Below are 19,857 nucleotides of genomic sequence, written 5' to 3'. Positions count from 1 at the left end.
AGGAGAGCAATCAGTTACCGCAAAATAAAACGGAATCCGAAATTCAAATGCCAATAGGCTTGCAAAGATACAATGCTGAAGGCTATGTACATCACAATAATTCAATAGATTGTGACATTAAAGACAGTGATAAGTGCGAAATGCAGGAACCGCCAACATTTCCTGACGGTTCTATACCCTCCTCGGCAAAAAAAGTTCCATACAGCTATGAACCAGTTTATGTTCTCACCCGAACGGGAAGATATCGTAAAGAAAAAACTTTTCTTACACTACTTCAAAAATTGGAAATTTTACAACGTCTCAAGAACGGAGAAAAGAGAAATGATTTAGTTATCGAGTACAGACTATCACAATCGGCAATGTCACAAATTGTGAATGATGAAAAGAAGATACTCAAACTGGCAGCAATAGGCCAAAACTTGCAAATGAAACGTATACGAGGTGGTATCTTTAAAGGCGGGGAAGCCGAACTCAACACTTGGGTTTTGCAGAAAATCGATGAAGGTGAAACACTTACCCGCACTCAAATTAAGAATAAAGCTAAAGAAATTGCCGAACGTTTAAACATTGACTTTAAGGCATCCACCGGTTGGCTGGAGAAATGGAAAGTTCGAATGAACATGGACTTTAATGAAAATCATGTTCTACAGCGTAAAGTACCACTGTATGTACCCAACCCGGACGACAACCCTTATATGTCGAATGAGGCTCATATACCAGAGACCTGTTATGGTACCGATGATGATGAACAAATGGATGACGAATATGATCAAAGCAAACAAGATAGCAATTTTTCCTATGACCAAAACGACCACTCGTTTGACATTAAACCCCTGATTACTGGTCACGGGCATGTGTTGGAGGCAAACGAAGTCGAACCGGAAGATATAAAACCAATTATAAATTCAGCACTAATAAATAACACAGTTCCTGAACGCCAGCCACAAACCTCTTCATCCACACCATCCCCCGCCGGCACTCAAACACTGCACCAGAAAGTACTAAATTGGCTTAGTAAATATAATATAGGACCTACAGCTTCAATAGAATTGTTAACCATATTACTTCCCCTAATCACAGAAGAATCAAGTTCCGCAAAATAATTTTAACCTGAAAGGTAGACTCCCAATATCTCAAAAAACAAACTTCGGCATCGTCCGTCGACCATTCGATTTAGTTTAATTTTACTGTACTTTATATTAAAGTAATCATAATTAATTATATTATTGTTTAACGATTAAGAAACAACCAAAAAATAAAATAACTTTAACATTTCAATTCTTTTGCTGTGTCCTGCTGTTCAGTTCGGGTTGATGCCCCTTCTTCCAAAAGTTGTTTTTGTCTTTCGGGCCGGACAACGGTGTAGTATCTCCAGCCTCTCATGCCAAGTAAAAATGTTCCATATAAAGTGACACCAAGGCAGGCGTAAACGGCGCCACGGTGAAGTTTATCGAGTATACCTCGTCCACCAATACGTTTCTTTTGCATCTTGGAAAATAACTTTACAAGTTTCCTATGTATATATTTTTTTATTTCACAGTCCTTACTGTTTAGGTGTTTTGTAACCTATAATGCCCGCACGGCTATAAAAACATATGTTTTTATCGATAAGAGAGAGTTTTCGATAACTAAGGGATATTAATAAGGTCTATATCAAGGTAGATATACAATAATTTGCCAAAACAAACAGATTCACAAAATTTTTTACACAAATTCTTGTAGAAAATGTTAATAAAAGTATTGCCAAACAAGCTCTTCGAAATTCGGAGATTTTCATTTATAAATTTTTTAGTTCAACATTTTTGATATTTATTTGGTCTATATTTAGACAGATGGTTGAAATATGGTATATGAATAAGGGTAATAAAGGGCTAAGCAGAATGCTCGCGTTGAGCCATCCGTTGCGTTATGTGTTATCGAAAATACAACAACCACAAGGAAACGATAACAAAAACGCTCGATGTTGATGTGCGCTGCGCTTCGGAGTTAAATATATTTTAACTTTTTGCGTGCGCTAACGCGATAACAAAAAACGCTCAACGCGAACATTCTGTTTAGGTGGGGATTATTCAAAAACAGATGTATCTTAATGGTTTATCTCTATAAATTAAAAAAAAATTTCAAATTTTTGAGTACAGCATCTGAACATACGCTATCAAAATTCATTCCTTTTTGTCTGTATGAGAAAATATTAGCATATATAAGGGAATACCTTCCAGAGTAATGTATTTCCGATGCAATGAAATGTTGAATTCAACAAAAACATCTTCCCATATAAAAATATCGATGTGTCTTTACAAAATCAAATGTTTAACCATCGATAAATATCGATAAGTCGTTTTGATTTCTAGATCCCTAAATGCTGCTTGTTCTTCTTCCTCTTGCAATTCGCATCGAAAATATTTTTGCAACGCCACGCAATGTCGGGTCTTAATTTAACAGTAAAAGTGCATCCTGTAGTGCTCTTCCAAGTTGTGGATGCCTATGAAAGACGTAATGCAGATTCCCATCGTGTTATTGGCACCTTATTGGGTAAGGATTGAGGGAAAAAGTGTGAAATTGTGAAGGGTGTAAACACGCTGTTTTCTTTGCAGGCTCTGTCGACAAAGGCGTTGTCGAAGTGACGAATTGCTTCTGTGTACCTCACAAGGAACACGATGACCAAGTCGAGGCTGAACTTAGTTATGCTTTGGATTTGTATGACTTGAATCGTAAAGTAAATCCCAATGAAAATGTTGTGGGTAAGTAAACATAACCTCAATTTGTGCGCATATAAAAACAACGAATGTTTAACGTCACTAATTTCGATTTCAGGTTGGTGGGCAACTGGCAACGAAGTTACCAATCACAGCTCCGTCATTCACGAATACTATGCCCGTGAGTGCAACAACCCCGTTCACTTGACCGTTGATACTTCTTTGCAAGGTGGTCGTATGGGTCTCTGTGCCTATGTCTGCATTCCATTGGGTGTTCCTGGTGGTAAGACCGGTTGTATGTTCACCCCTATCCCCGTTGAAATGACCTGCTACGAACCCGAGACTGTGGGATTAAAACTGTTGCAAAAGACCATTGGCAGCTCTGCACCACACCGTAGCAAGACAGTATCGCCTATGTTGGACTTGGCACAAATCTCTGAAGCCTCCACCAAATTGCAAGGCCTTTTGGAACTCATTCTGAAGTATGTTGAAGATGTTATTGCTCACAAACAGCCACCAGATAATGCTGTCGGTCGCCAATTGTTGGATCTCATCCATTCGGTGCCACACATGACCCATGAACAATTCACCCAGATGTTCAATGCCAATGTTCGTGATTTGTTGATGGTCATCACTCTATCCAATCTTATTAAGACACAACTGCAATTGAATGAGAAATTGACTTATTTGCCAACAAATTAAGCGGGGTGGAGAACATTAATTTATAATATTTGTATTTTTTGTAACAAGAAAAAAGAACAGTAAAGGACGTTACGCGGGAGGAGGAAGTTGGCTTAAGTGTTTTTAGTGGAAAATTGTAAAAAACCGCGAGATAAGAGAATGTATTATCTTATGTATAAACAAAATAAATTTTGTATGCACTTTTGTCCACTTCACAATTGCAGTTGTTTTATTGATTTTAATGGAACAATGGGAACTCTGAATTGGAAATCTTTAAAAATTTATTTTTTCATCTATTTATTTATTTCAAATATTTGCGTCTACTGATATAATACTTAAAATATAGAAAAGTACTCCTAAAAGAACACCGTAGAATTTTACATTTTGGTTATGTTGCCTATAACAGCTTTTGTGGTCGCCACAACAGGTTGTTTAAGGGCTTCCATGGTGGAATGTACGGCAGCGGCTCCATTACTGGGAACATGGAAGAAATATAACATAAAACCGGCGGCCAATAGGAAATGGGCACCGAGTATGCCAATTATTAGAAATAGGGAATATTTAGAATTTCTCAAAGCTGGTGTAAGAACAGCAATTAAAACTGAACCGGACAACAATGCAGCAGTTATTACCAGTAGCCACTGAAGTATGGAAAGCTGTATGATAAGAATAAAAATTATTATTTCTATATATAAAGTTGAATTGGATTATATCGTTATATACCTGAATAACCCATAGAATGGAAACAGGAATGTAGATGGCCAAAGAGTAGCCATAAACGCACATTAAACTTAGAAGGGATGGTGTATAATCAGCCTGGAAAGAAATACAAAATGGAAATTTTGGAATGTAATAATAACTTGTAGTAAATTTATATTTAACAAAATTAAATTGAAATAACCATTCCATACAAAAAAACATTAACCATTATGTACACATTTATCGTTTGTCATTTAGTTAATTTTCTATTATGGGCGTTATCGGTCCAATTATTAGTGCCGCTTCCAAATAGTAGTAAAATCTAATTTTGTGTACATGCAATTATTATTCAAGTAGTCTGCAAGTGTCAGTTCTAGTTTTTGGTAATGGCCCTTATGACAGTTTAATAAATTTTTCGGTATGTTCCAAGGACCATATTTGTTCCAGTTTCCATATAACCTTGTCGTGTCGTTTTCTTATTTTGAAGTTCCAATCTTTAGAGAAATTAAAAGTATTTTTCCATGTTTTGGAATAGCCCATATACAATTTGTCAGCAAATATTCTCCACTTATGTTTCTCACTGGGTTAGATACCTCTTCGCAAAATCACATAAAATTGATGATTGATTTTCTAATGTTTCGAGTTTTTCATATGAGAAAGCCGAATTTAAATCCTTTATTATTTATTTTACTTACATTTTCCGTTTCAAGTCCCTCCTGCAATGGCTTTAGGCTGTACTTGAACACAGCCCATAAAGCACCAGGCAAGAAATTCACATAAATAAATATACAGGTGGCTGCATAAGATACCAAATGGAAATTGTAACGCCATTGATAGTTATCGCTTTGGTGCTGCAGATAATTGGCTATATTACCACTGATGGCAATACTGAAAATCTACAAAACAATAACTTTTGGTTAACAACATATCTGAAAGCTATTGCGTTGTCAATCTTACCAATGTCGTTGTTATCCAAAATGGTCCATACAAATCGGGATTTAGACCAATATGTGATTTAAGATAGTTACTTGGTGCTCTTTTGGGTATCATCGAATTGGCTATGCGTTCCAATACCATATATGTATCGACATCAAAGAATTTTTGATAATATTCAATTGTTAGGAAAGATGTTTTGCTCGGTGTTGCTGTAGCAGGTTCAGGCAAGCCTGTAGCTTTTCCGCCACCACCTCCTCCGCCACTCGATGACATGCCACCGGATAGTATATTTGCCGAATTACTCATGTCGTAAATTAAATCGGACAATGGATCTCCACGTTGACGACCACTCTGTCCAGAGCCGGATGAATGTGTTGGAGAATTGACATTTATTTGGGCTGGTGGACTACTAGTGCTGGGTGTATTACTGTAGTCTTTGAATTGTAACAAGTCTTCAGACATTTTGCTGATTTACCTAAAAGTAAAAAGGTTATTAAATAAAACATATAAAGCTGCTGCACAAAGGCTGTCGGTAATCTACGTAATTTTCATATTAAAAATAAACAAAACAAAATGTTATTCTTTTTGTTTTTACGTTTCATATCTATAATAATAATCAAAAGGAGGGATATGGTATTTTTTTGTTCCAGGACATCTTTTCATCCGCCCAAAAACACAACACCACCCTCACTGCGTAGGACATTTTGTTAAGTTGGCAATTGGAAAATGCCCAATGACTCAGTTCCATATTTCCATTTAACGATTCCCCACATCATTACCTCCGTTGGGAGCCGTGAATTTGTATTTTTCTGATATTTTTATGCACAAAAATAATAAGATTTAACTAATATTTATGTACTTTTCTCCTTAACACGTCAATAACAGAGCAAAACTGTCAGTTATTGTTGACATTTGGATTTGTCATGCATTTTGTTGTTGCATGTCGTAATAGAGTAGTACTTTAATACAAACGTATGTCAGCAGTTAATGGGGTCGGTTGGTAATGACACATTTCAGCTGATATATAAGTTGTGTTCACTGTCTAAATCCAAACAAAATAGTTTTTTTGTGATATTTGTTTATTTTAATATTGGTATATATTTACGTATAATATTTTATTTAATATAAATAATAAATTAATACATAAAAAACATGTTCAATAGAACTTGCGCTTAAATAAGTTTATATGTCTCAACAAAAGAGAGTGTTTTTCTAATTGGGCTGTGTTCCCGTAAAAAACACTCAAGTGTTTTTTTAAATTTATAAAGATACAATTCAAAACAATCTCGATTAAAAGAAGATTATTTTAGGTCTTGGAACAGATCATTATTTAAGAAATGATGAATATAGGTATGATGCAATAAGAAGATGGAATTAGTTTAAGAAAAATCATTTCTGTAGTGTCATATTTCGTTCCTGAGAGAATTTAATATTTTGATAAGATTTGCAGCTTATAAGTTTTTTTTTTCAACTAGTAAAACTTTAAGAGAATACTAACTAAAACTTTTTGTTCGAGACATTTGGCCGAGTAAAAGTGGTAAACAAGAATGCCATCTTTTGATTCGTTGTCGTGCCGATTTTTAATAATAGCTATCTGACTTTGAAAATCGAAAATCAGATCGAACGATGTTGGCATCTTTTAGGGGAATGCGAAAATGCCAGAATCAGAAAGTTCTAAGAATTTTTAAAAAACTTTTAAAAATAAAAACGGAAATAATAAATTATTGAATTGTCACCTACCAAAAGCCCAGAAGGTTGGGGATTAAAAATTGTGAACGGTTTCTCCGAGGAATCTCTCTTTGGAGTATTACTAACTTTCTTAGCTGGCTTGTAACAGAACATTTGTTCCATAAGAAAAAGATTTCAAGGTGCGTCGTTCTTGTGCTCTTCCAATTTCAAAGACCATATTTCGAAATGTTGTCTTCCACCTGATCATTCCATCAAACTCGTGACATTCCCCTTCAGCGTGAATTATTAGTTGGGTCGCATTTATATACCTTTTGTGATGGGGCTTACAAATACCATAGTAGCATCTGCTGGGTAACACTGTTCTTCTCCGTTATTAGTTTTGTTTATGGTGATACCGAGGTGTATAAAATCGAATCTGTAGTAGGCCTTCTCGCATTTACTTCCAGTCCCACTTTGGCCGACTCCATCTCACATTGTTCAAAGGTTACCGCTCGCAATGTTCGACCCATTATGTCGATTTCGACGGCGTATGTGAGTTAAATATGTTGTTTGATGTACAAAGTACCATCTGTTCACGTTTGCATCTCGTATGACCTTTTCCAACAGGTTGTTAAAAAGGTCACACGCCAAACTGTCACCTTGTCTGAATCCTCGTTCGGCATTGAAGGTCTCCGCGAGGTCCTTTCCGAACATAACTGCTGACCTTGTGCCAGTTAAAGTTATCCTGCATAATCGTATTAATTTTGCGGGAATGCCTAACGCAGACATTGCTTTAAACACCACTGAGCGGGTTGAGCTGTCGAATGTGGCTTTGGAGTCCACGTAAAGTTGGAATGTTTCGATGTATTTTTCGTGGCTCTTTTCCAGGATTCGGCACAGTGTGAAAATCTGGTCTATAGTGGATTGCCACGCTGAAGCCGCATTGACCATTGGCTTCAATTTTTGCATAAAGATCTCCTAGCAGCATTTTAATGTCATGACCAGGGCAGCGGTCATATGCTGTTTCCAGGCGCTCATAAAATATGTCTTTGGTCGGTTCAGCTTTGTCTTCCGTCGGAGCATTGGCGCAAATAACTGATGTAGAAGAACTGACTGATGTGGAATAACTTCGATTTTATAGGGATTATAGCGATTCCCTAATCTACTGGAGTAAATCTGGAGACGAGGTTTTTTATTCTCCTGTTAACCATAAATCTGCAGTCAAATTCATGTCTTGTTTCATAGCATCTATAATAAAGCGCGAAATTATCTGATAAGCCTGGGCACTGCCCAGTGGGCAGTGCCATATGTGGAAATGCCACACCGAAAACTCCTCAAAAATTTGAACTTCAACGGTGGTGTAATTTACGACTAAAGGGAGAAACACATAAGAGGACTTCAGGTATGGGATGTTAAGTTCCTATAGTGGGTTTAAATTGTCTATTCCTTTGAATATATGTCAAATAAACCCTTATAAAGTAGGTTAACCCGGTAAAAAGTTCTAATGTAAATGCTGTATAACGTCCTTACCACTGCAATTTTACACTTCACTTTGTATATTCAAAAATAATTTTGTTACATGTTTTAACTTTTTATTTAAAATATTTATAGCTCTAAATTCTTAAAAATTAAGTACAAAATTCGAGATATTACCTCTCATCATCTTTCCCTAAATATGACATTAATACCATTCTTTGATTTCAAAGTCATTTGTGACATCAATATCAATTTTTCATTGGGATCTTTTAGCGTCACTTCAAAATTTTCCAATAGCCGAACACACATAATTTTCATTATCAGCAGTGAATATTTTCGACCAATACACACATGTGGACCACCCGAAAAGGGTATATAAGAAAATTTAGGCAATCGTTGATATTCCATTCGAGTGAAACGTGAAGGTTTAAATATGAAAGGTTCCTCATACAATTGACTGTCGTGACACAAGCCATACATGTTGATCCACAATGTAACACCTGGAGGATATAAACGTCCACCAATTTTGGTGGTCTTTGTTGTCTGACGTCCAGTCATTGGTACAATTGTATAGAGGCGTAAACATTCCTTAATGAACATATCTAAATATTCCAATTTATTGAGATCTGAGGTATTGGGAAATCCCTCATCCGATTCTCTACGAATGCTTTGGATTTCTTCAAGAAGTTTTTGTTGCTCTTGTGGATATTTTCCCAGACAATAGAGAACAAAACACATGGCTGCGGTGGTGGTATCTACACCCTGAAATAAATTTTTATTTTAGATTTATATTCGATGTGTATGGGGCTATTTTTACATACCGCAAATACAAAGGTATTCACTTCATCTCGTATCTCTTTTAGACTAAGTGGGTTTCCTTCAATGGTAGCAGTGAGCAATGTATCCAAGAGACATCTTTGTTTTTGTGTTGCCAATATTGTTTGATTTTCCTCCTGCTCCAGAAACTTTTGGCGTTCCAAAATCACAGAGTCCATAAGATTGTGTATTACGTTTATATATTTCACTAAGTCTTTATATCTTTGGGTGTTGTTGTAAATGAAATCGGGAAAGAGTAATGGATTTACCATGCGCTCAAATAGTAATTCACTTGTTCTGGAATTTGAAAATGAAGTAATTAATATTTTTGCGATATATTCGAATAGGTTACAGTGCTATGAGAATTACCTATGGAATGCATGTGTGTAGGGATGATTCTGATTTTTCTGCGTCTCCAAATTTTTCCCCATTAATGTGTCTGAAAATTATAAATAATTGAAGAATATTTTAATTTAACTTCCATATTCAAATTATATTTCAATGTACTTACCAATAATTGTATCCATTATACAGGCAAATAAATAATCCGATACTTCTATTGGTTGAGAATTCAAATCCCGTAATCTATCCACTAGTATATTAACATGTTGTATTATTGTATGTGTAAATCCATTTAATATATTCGGATGAAAGGCTGGACCCAATGCTTTTCGATGTAGTTCCCATTCTTTGCCTTCGCTAATCAACAATCCATTTCCAATGAAAATATTTAACATTTGAAAAGAGTCGGCCTTTTTTAATGTGGCGTCATTTAGGGCATCGCGCGTCTCCTGTGGACTGTGAAGAAATACCCACAGTTGTGGTCCCAACCATAATCGAAACGAATGCCGGTATGTTTCACGGCAAGTGTGTATGACATCTAAGAGTTCTGAAAATTAAAAGTAGACCTGTTTTATTAAAGAGAGTCATTTAGATCGTAGGAAATTCTTTTAAGATTTGATAACAGAAAATGTCCGTCATCCAGTCTATTGAAATCACGATATAAATCGGAACTTTCCGCCCTATTTTCATTATTTTTCAATAGAGGGGGGCTCTGAAGTGGTATTCCAGTTTTCTGGTGGAGTAGAGAAATGCGTATTTCTCGAATTTTCTTTTCTAATAAGCATAATCTCGTCGCGGACAACATATTTTTCACCAATTATTACTAATATTATCCTTTTGTACAAAATTTTATTAAAATAGTGTAAATTGAGAGAGCTATATTGAATCTTGTATTACCAAGTACTGAAAAATCCCAGTGGGAAAAGTGAGAACGTATTACATTGAAAATCGATTTAATAATACATTATAATCATTACTACATTATATAATGTATCCCATGGCATAATTATACAAGGTAGTCTCATATGTTTTCAATTTTTTCATGAAATAATTTATATTTATAAATATTTTTAAGTTCCCTTATAAATATAACATGTAACAACCATGGTAAAATCTTGAGTGAAATGTCCTGCTTTAGAAATATATTCTGTTTAATTTATTGAAAATATGCCAATCGACATACATTCGATTTTATGGAATTTATTTTTCATATTATTTAAAATTGATAGATGGATTCCACATCATAAAATTCTCAAATGAGACTACCTTCTGTAATTATGCCATGAATGTATCCGTAAGAGAAATCAAGAAAAGAATATAATTGAAACAAAGTTACATTATTGAAGATATTATATAAGATACATTATATATTATATCGCAAAAGTAACGTTTCTCAAAGGATACGATAAATAAAATTTCTTTGCATTTCCCGTTCGTTTACCATCGATTACTTTTTACTGTTTGAAGAATTATTCTTCTTAGTCCCAATTTAGATTAGGAGAGTTTACTTGCGGCAAGTATTTGTTTGCGGAAGAGAAGGGGAAAGGGGAATAGAAATTGAAATTGAATTGCTCGTACCGGCAATTTTCTGGCAATTCGTTTTGTGTTATTTTGTTCGTAGTGTCAGTAATCCAGAATATTATCACAAAATGTCAAAAAAATATTTTTGAAACCGAATTGCCTTGTATAGACGCATGAAGCAAGTTCAAAAGAGGACGATAATCAGGACTTACTCACAAAAAAGGCATACCTTATGGTAGCATTTGTCAACAAATATAAATTACACCTCTACCTTGAGGCTTACAGGAAATCCGATAGAAAGGGACAGGCGTATGTAAATCAGACGATTACACACTGTAGCTGATAGCTGTCTTCAAACGAAACATGAATTTGACTGCAGATTTATGATTAACAGGATAATAAAAGACCTCGCCTCCAGATTCACTCCAGAAGATGAGCGAATTGCAATAATCCGTATAAAGGAGAAGTTCTTCTACACCCGTTTTATTTGAGCCCATGCTCCGACCGAAGACAAAGATGAGCAGACCAAAGGCATACTTTACGCGAACGTAGAAACAGCATATGACCGCTGCCACAGGTCATGACATTAAAATTCTGCTATGAGTTATTAATGCAAAAAAAAGGAAAGGGAGAAACCGTCGGAAAATTCAGCGTCCATGAAGAAACATCCGAAAACGGCATGATGTTGATCGATTTCGCGACAGCAAAAAATATGATAGTTAGCAGAACCAGATGCAAGCATCTCGATATACACAAGGCCACATGGATTTCTGTCGATCAAGCAACAAGAAATCAAATTGATCATGTTGAAGGCTCGATTAATTCGAGGAGCGAATATCGATTCGGACCATTACCTCGTGACAGCCAAGGTTCGCACTCATGTTAATGTAGCAGCAAAGGTGCGGTTTTTTATTGTATACCACCTAGCCAAGATGAGTCAGAATAAATATTAGTCGGCTGAAGAATAATAAAGCTGCTTTCAACAGCACTATTCCCTCAAAGGTGTTAAAAGCCATGTCTGCGTTCGGTATTTCTGCAAAATTAATATGGCTATGCAGGATAACTGGCACAAGGTCAGTAGTTAAAATTGAAAAGGACCTCTAGGAGCCCTTCATTATCGTACGAGAGTTCAGACAAGGTGACAGTCTATCGTGTGAATTTTTAACATCCTGCTGGAAAAGGTCATACGAGATGCAAAGGCTCAGCATAATGGATCAAACATTTCGAGAGGTAACAGCTATTTTGAACAAATTGAGAAAGAGTCTGCTAAAGTGGGTTTGGCAGTAAACGGGGAGAAGACCAACCTGATGGTATCAACGCGCAAGACGTCCAGTAGACGCGGACAAACTGTGGAACTTGAAAACTATGAAAATTAAGTAGTCAACGATTTTATGTACCTCGGTACCGCCTTAAATAAAACTAATGACATCAGTTTTGAAATTCGGAAAAGGATAGTGATGGCCAACTACTACTATGGCCTGTGTAAGCAATTAAACAACAAGGTCACCTCTCGCTAGACCAAACTCGCACTCTACAAGACCTGATACTACCCGTGCTGTTATATGGATCGGAAGCATGGGTTCTTCCGCAAGCAGATGAGGCAGCTCTTGGCATATGTGAGATAAAAATTATCCGAAAGATCTATGGGCCGATCTGCATCGACGGTGAATATCGAATGAACCATTAGTTGTACCATCTATTCTCGTACATCGACATAATCAGACGCATTGAGCTGCAGCGACTACATTTGCTAGATCATGTTGTGAGAATGGATGAGGATGCCCCAGCTTAAAAGGCATATACAAGTGAGTCAATTCGATGGAAAATCAAGTGGAGGACAACATTTTGGAACATGGCTCGACATATGGAAAAAAGGAAAAACATGTAATTTGTAAGTTGCTGTAGCCAACCTTGTACCGTACTTAACAGCGATTTCACTTGTTTTTTAAATGCCTCTTTATTCCCTCAGCCTAATGACAATGAGTGTATATTGCCAAATCCGTTTCGGACAATTTGGAGTGCATTCACAAATTTGATCAACATTTTAAACACTTGTAAATTTTATTTGAAGTGAATGGAGTAGCTGATTTGATACATTCATTGCACATCGTAAGATTTTAACAAACTTACATTAAATCTGAAGATGGGATCTATAGGGAAACTTCAACTGTGACTTTCCCACAGATGATGATTTTAAATTTTTTAATTCAGGACAATTGTTTAACAAACCTCTGGGAAGCGTACCAAAGCTAAATTGAGACACCTACGTATATAAATACACACAATCCGTGGCGCCCAATAGTGTGGACGTTTGTAGGCGTCCAACACTTATTATTTTACCAAGGAGACAAGGAAGGAATTGAAAATTATCGGTTTAATGTCCGATGTATTTAGCATTCGCTTTTAATACAATCCAAATGCGATTTAATGTTCTTTGGATTTTGAAATTTTGTCATATTTTAATATAGTATTTATTTAAATTTTTTTATGTACATACAAATATTTTGTTTCTTATAATACAAGTTATAAGAACGAACGACTGCATTCTACTTTAACCTGTATACATATCTAAACAGTCTATTTTGACAAAGTATTGTTTCCGAATTACTTCTTCTTTTCTATTATTTTTGTTATTTTTAGAACTCACTTTCCGGTTTCAATTTTGTTATAAATTGCACATTCCCTAGACATGGCACAGACCAGGGACCCGGTAAACGAATTCCACACAAAAATATTTTATACCAATGTACGAGAAAATAGACTGCTGCAAAAACAACACAAAATACTAAAACTACCGACATAATCGTAGACAATATCGATCGAAATTGTTATAATCAGTAGCAGATTTTTGATAATGATTGCGATAAAACAATCAATCCCGCTCTGGATTATTTAACTACTACTGTTTGTTGTTAGCTCATAAACAGGGCCGTGTTCCATAGATTGCTAATTATGAAAGCAATGGAATAATTTATTGAACCCGTCGTCCGTTCTGTTGGCGAGTTTATTTGCAACTGAAAATGTTTTTGTTTGCATATAACGTTAACAAATGGCGTATAATCTCTCTATGTCTCTCTTTTGCTAGTTGTTTTTTTTTTGTACTATCTTCGGTTGATTATCACAACAGTATAAAGTCGCTGAACTTTTTGCTGGAGAGCTACATTCGATGTACGTACATAAAAATAACATTTTCTATATTTGCTTTTACATGGATTAGGATCAAATGTCATGTATTTATCCTCCATAATAAGATATTAGGTATATTTTGTATTGTTATACATTTAAAATTTCACAAAGTACACGTATATATTATTGAACCTTAAAATTTTATTATTTTTTGAGATTCTTTAAATTGCTTTTTAAGTTTGTCAGTGAGTGAAAAAAATTGGTAGTGAACATGAAAGCTGCAACTCAAAATAACAGTTAGGAAAATACCAAAGTCGGACGGGACCAATTATAATTTCAGGAAATCGTAAGAAAAATGTCGCAATATTTGAAAAAAAAACTTAATACATTCATTCTCAATATCTTATGTTGTGCATTCGGATAAGCAGTGGCTATTTGGTGCACCATTTTGAGGAAATCGGACACTCCTAGATCCACTTTTAGTATAAAGATCTTAATATCTCGACCTAGTAATGAGTGACCACAATATATAATGAAATTTGTTTTTTTTTTTGATGACCGATTAATATTTAGAGGATCAAAGGGACCAATATTTTTGTCCTGTTTTTTAAGTCCCGAATAATATGAAATTATACACAGGAACGAGGATCTGACCAACGAATAGGGGATGATAGACATCAAGCAACGGCTCTGATTGACAAGAACATGTCAAAGCATAGTTTTATTTTGGTCCTTCTTTCATCTCAATTGTGGACACTGATCTCCCCGCGGTGTCACTTCTCATCACCCGTTGAAATAGTGACCTGATATGTGCCGCGTTCACCCATAAGAACTATAAAAAATGGGTTGAGAGGTCGGGTTATTTGTCCACACTCGGAAAATTATTACTTCCAACAGGACTATGGAAAATCTTACAGTGAGCAGCAAAAGTCATGGTACCCCAAACAAATTAAAAAAATATTCTGTAATTCTTCAAAAAGTAATTCACAAAATTTCAAATATATATTTTTATTTCATGTATTCAATCCTATACTACAACAAATTAAAATAATATATAATTTTTTATAAAACTAAATCGACATAGTGCCAAGTACATATTTTTGCACAGCATAAGTCTTGGTACCCCTGGAGAAAAATAATGAATTATTTAATATTACCTAATTTTTACAATTAAATTGACTTACCTAATATTTGGTAGGATATCCCTTGAGTTTTAAAACATCATTCAATCGTTCGGGCATTGAGTATACAAGTTTTTTAGTGTAGTCCGGCGATATTTTACCCCATTCTGTCAGAAGTATTTCTTTGAGTTGGGCCTTACTGGAAATTGTATGATTTCGGATTCGTTTATTAAGATGATCCCATAGGTGCTCAGTTGGATTTAAATCGGGGTTATGTGGAGGTGTTATCAGCAAGTGTGGTGTATTGTATACGATCCAATTCTTAACGTCAAAAGCAGTGTGTTTTGGATCATTGTCCTGTTAGAAGTAATAATTATCACGAATGTTGAGTTTTTCAGCACTTGGATTCAAATTTTGTTTCAAAATATTCATGTAAACTGTTTTATTCATTATTTCCTCAATGAATACCAAATTGCCAACACCAGTTGCTGACATGCATCCCCATACCATTACTCCACCCTTCCGTGTTTTACTGTTTTCCGAGTATTCTTTGGATTGAGCTCTTCGCCTTTTTTCCGCCACACCAAAGAGCGTCCATCCGACCCAAATATGTTAAATTTCGAATTTTTCCCAGAACTCATTTGGCTTGTTTTATAATCATTTGAAAAATCGACACGCTTCTTTCTGTTTGTTTTGTTAACAAGTGGGTTTTTTTTTCGGACAGTGCGAGCATTGAATCCATACTTCTTGATGCACTTACGTACCGTGTCTGCTGAAACTGCTTTCCTAATTGATTCTTTTAAGTCTGCAGGAGCGCTGGTAAATACCTATTTTTTAATAATATATTAAATTTGTCGTTCTTCTCTGATGTTGAGCTTCCTGGGACGGCTTGATCGCAGTTTATTTTCAATTATATTTTCTTTTTTGTATCGATAAACCACCTTTTGGACTGAAGATTTGGTTCTGTTTATCATTTTACTTATTTCGGAATAGGATTTTCCCATTTCAGAGATTTTAATGCACAAATCGGAAGGGAAATTATTTTTGGTCTCACCATCGGAAAATTCAGCTTCCATGAAGAAATAGTTAACAGCAAGATTCAAGCATTTCGATATACACAATGACACCTGGATTTCTCCCGGCCGAAAAACGAGAAATTAAATCAATCATTTTTTATTAATTTCTCTTTTGAGATGAGCTACATGATCGAAGTTGCATTGAAAAGGAAAGTCTGAGAGATACTACATTCTCAGCATTATGCGACGCACTTCGCCGTTGGTTAAGCTACTCATCAGGCATATTGAGCAATGTGGCTTACAAATGTCGTCACTTCATAAGTTGTATTTATGTCGAATATTGTTGCGAAATTGTATCTACGAATTAAATTCAACCGTGTCAAGATTCTGACATCACACCAGAACATTCCTTTTCAGAGCAGATTTTTCTTGTAGTGACGGATTTTTTTTCATACAGACTACAATATTTTTCTTCAATGGTATAAAACTGCATATTGTGGAACCTTAGGAATATAAGGAGGTGGCTTTGAACGCTAAGGCGTCGGACAACAATCAACAAATGCCATTGGAACCAGGGTTCAAATCCCAGCCGGGCTCAAGCTGAATTTTTGAGTTTTATGTATTTTTAGTGCAAAGGATCATTCATGTAAATGTTGTTATTAATTTATTTTTCTCATGTTTTGGTAGTCATCCAGTGTTTTAGACGTTCGATCGATCCGAGGAGCGAATATCGATTCGGACCATTACCTCGCTGCAGCAAGGGTTCGCTCCCGTCTTAAGGTAGCAGCGAAGGTGCGCTCTCATGTAACAAGGAAAATCGACGTCGGAATGCTGTAAACACAACATATAGCAGAAGCCTTCTCCGCTCAACTTACCCAACTGCTTGACGAAAGCACTCCTTGTCCCGATAATAATATAGAAGTACAATGGCTAAGAATTCCCCACTCCCTACAAACTGCAGCATAAGTAACACTTGGTTATCAAAGACCACCATCGAGAAACCCGTGGTACGACCAGGAGTGTCGTAACGCTACTGATGTGAAAAACGCAGCGCAGGGCAATTCTGGAGAAGAATAATACACCAAACCGAAGGCTTTGAGATGAAGAAAGAAACCTGGTGACAGATACAGACAACTTGTTGAGGATCTGGAGGGAGCATTTTAGAAACTGCTTTTGGTATCAAATAGTGGCGGTGAAGAAGATACCCCAGAACCAATAAAAGATGACGGGGTATAGTGTATACCACCTAACCAAGATGAGATCAAAATAGCAATCAATCGGTTGAAGAATAATAAGGCAGCAGGTGCTGATGGGTTAACGTATACGTATTTTCTAAATTGATTAATGGAAATATGTATTTTGTCAAAAATCTAATCGTTTAGGGTGGGTTTTCTACGTATGTATGATACGTCGGAAATGTATGTAATTTAAGTCACTGTTTCTGACGGACCATCTCTGAATTTCACAATTAGTATTTAGACCATGTTTATAACCTACCACACTACAGTACAGGGTAAGATTGCCAGATTTAGAGCACAATTTGAAGATGTTACCACGTGCCACTGGGGCTTCAAAGTTTTGAAAATCTTGATTTTTCATGGAATCTAACAAAAACATGCTTAATGTGTTCTTACTTCCTTGTAATATGACTTCATAAATGTACGACACATTTCTTTTAAAGTCAATGTTATATACCCCTGATTTAACGTGAAAAAGGCAATAAGTCCACGTTTTCTCGAAATTGAGATTTATTTGTAGTGATATGTAAAGGCGCTGAGGCCAATTTATCACATTTTACTGCTTTTTGTCTCTACTGTGAAATTGTAAAATATGGACTTATTGCCTTTACGTGTTTAGCCAGAAATATGTGTAAAGCCTAATATTAATACTGAACTTCAGGTTTAGTAAAATAATCTGCCTACATTCAATACACCTTGTAATATTATTGTGGTTGTATTACTAATAGGCTTAACAAACACCCCAATTCCATGTAGTTGAAGGGCAATGACATTCATTTCAATTTCATTTTCACTTGTTTCTTACTATACCCTGCAAAAGACGAAAAAACAACAACTTTTAATACAAACATGACAACATTGCATTACATCAATCAATTTAAAATTGTGTATGAGAATTCATTTCGTATGAAGACTTTAAAGTTCTCAATTGTCTTAATAGATTGATGTAATGCCGTTTGACCCAATTACTGCTGTGCAACGTGCAATGAGTTTTTGTAGTAGGTAAACGACATTTTATTAATTGGATGATCTAGTTTATAAAGTAAGATTTAAGTAAAAATATACGCCATTGAGGTAATAAATATTTAGGCAATAAATATTGCTGCCTTAAACTGTGGATATAACGAACTAATTTACTTTGTCCCTACTAGTTTGCTAATACCGTACTTATTTTTTTACAGCACATAGTATGTCATAGGAATTCTTTTCTTTTTTCGCATAGGAATTCTTTTGTCTGCAGGTAGGTCAATTTCAAATATGGGGTATATCGGTCCACGATTTGGGGTAGTCCGCATATAACGAAACCTACAATCTATTTAAGGTATCTTATTGGGTAAAAAATTTCCAGTTTAAAAATTATAAATATTAATCCAATTTTTTCCGGTAGCTTCCATATAACGATATCTTAACCCTTTGTGACCCAATGTTGCCCAAAGGCAACAAAATGTTTAAGAACTTATATTTAATACGCAACTAGTAGATATATATTCTTCTTTTCAAACGAAATTTTAGGGTTATTTGAACGCGGGATGCAAACGAATTCGATGTAATTTGGTATTAGAGTAGATTTCTATTTCTACGTAACAAATCTCCCTACCAAAAATTATGAATTGAGTCTTGAATGACAGTTGTAAAGTTTCGTAAAAGTCGGTTCAAATTCAGATATAGTTCCCATATATATTTTCGTCCGATTTTATGTTAATGGTGGACCAATGCCTCTACATTTCTTTCGATTTGCACGAAATTTGGCATATTGTACTAAATTGGGTCTAGAGTGGTCTGTGTTAAGTTTCGTAAAAATCGGTTCAAATTTAGATATATCTCCCATATATATTTTCGTCCGATTTTATATTAATGGAGCACCAAAGCCCCTACATTTCTATCGTTTGCACGAAATGATATGACATTTTTCATAGATTTCAGAATAACATGTTTATGGGTTGATTTAAATTGGTATATAAATCTATGTAGGGTAAGTGCACCAATAGTCGGCGCTTTAAGAATTTTCGCTTTTGAAAAGTTTCAGCATTCCAATTGCATCGTTTCCGCTATAATGTATTTATGTTCATAAGTTTCGAAATTTTGTTTACTCCCGGATGGAATACACATTTGTTTAATTAATTTTTATTAAAATCGATTAAATTAATAATTATGTAAAATAGTGCCTTAGTGCCAATAGTCGGCACTTTTTTCCAATTGTCGGCATGTCAAGTTCCAATAGTCGGCATGTAGCATTTTAGTTATTCAAAAATTGTATATTTAATCGATTTTTCTGCTATTTGCAATAATAGCTTATTTCTACTGGACGTTTCCATAAGTTTTGTATTGAAAAAGTTAAATAAAATATTTTTTTATTAAAATATTTCAATTATAAAACATGGTGCCGACTTTGGGAACCTGTCATGGTATAACAATAAAAGGTAACAGCAAGTCCCAGATGATTTGGTTCGTACGTTCTATTAGCGTCAAATTCAACATTTGACATTTTGTCATTGTATTGTGTTTTTGTCAAACGTTTTTT

General features: G+C 35.3%; 4 protein-coding genes across 4 annotated transcripts; 1 reads left to right on the top strand and 3 right to left on the bottom strand.

Annotated features, from left to right (window-relative positions):
- Window positions 1-1,178: 1,178 nt before the first annotated feature.
- On the bottom strand, window positions 1,179-1,498 carry LOC133330982 (uncharacterized). The gene has a single exon (XM_061539380.1). It carries the CDS (start codon window positions 1,486-1,488, stop codon window positions 1,267-1,269), a length of 222 nt encoding a protein of 73 aa, XP_061395364.1. The 5' UTR covers window positions 1,489-1,498; the 3' UTR covers window positions 1,179-1,266.
- An 899-nt stretch (window positions 1,499-2,397) lies between these two features.
- Window positions 2,398-3,404, top strand: LOC133330976 (eukaryotic translation initiation factor 3 subunit F-1). The gene is made up of 3 exons (XM_061539373.1): window positions 2,398-2,532; window positions 2,595-2,741; window positions 2,815-3,404. Exons 1-3 carry the CDS (start codon window positions 2,421-2,423, stop codon window positions 3,396-3,398), a joined length of 843 nt encoding a protein of 280 aa, XP_061395357.1. The 5' UTR covers window positions 2,398-2,420; the 3' UTR covers window positions 3,399-3,404.
- Window positions 3,405-3,754: 350 nt separating this feature from the next.
- LOC133330972 (protein YIPF1) lies at window positions 3,755-5,489 on the bottom strand. The gene is made up of 4 exons (XM_061539370.1): window positions 5,034-5,489; window positions 4,772-4,972; window positions 4,101-4,193; window positions 3,755-4,033 (listed from the first exon to the last, which is right to left on the bottom strand). Exons 1-4 carry the CDS (start codon window positions 5,472-5,474, stop codon window positions 3,755-3,757), a joined length of 1,014 nt encoding a protein of 337 aa, XP_061395354.1. The 5' UTR covers window positions 5,475-5,489.
- Window positions 5,490-8,339: 2,850 nt separating this feature from the next.
- LOC133330978 (probable cytochrome P450 311a1) lies at window positions 8,340-13,639 on the bottom strand. The gene is made up of 5 exons (XM_061539375.1): window positions 13,483-13,639; window positions 9,484-9,861; window positions 9,342-9,411; window positions 8,978-9,269; window positions 8,340-8,918 (listed from the first exon to the last, which is right to left on the bottom strand). Exons 1-5 carry the CDS (start codon window positions 13,634-13,636, stop codon window positions 8,340-8,342), a joined length of 1,473 nt encoding a protein of 490 aa, XP_061395359.1. The 5' UTR covers window positions 13,637-13,639.
- Between the last annotated feature and the right edge of the window lie 6,218 nt (window positions 13,640-19,857).

Source organism: Musca vetustissima, unplaced genomic scaffold (assembly GCF_032173495.1).
Source record: "Musca vetustissima isolate MV318-11 ecotype Yass unplaced genomic scaffold, APGP_CSIRO_Mvet_v1 utg16925, whole genome shotgun sequence".
Taxonomy (NCBI): domain Eukaryota; kingdom Metazoa; phylum Arthropoda; class Insecta; order Diptera; family Muscidae; genus Musca; species Musca vetustissima.
Note: the sequence above shows the minus strand (reverse complement) of the source record. Positions and strands in the feature narration are given on the sequence as shown.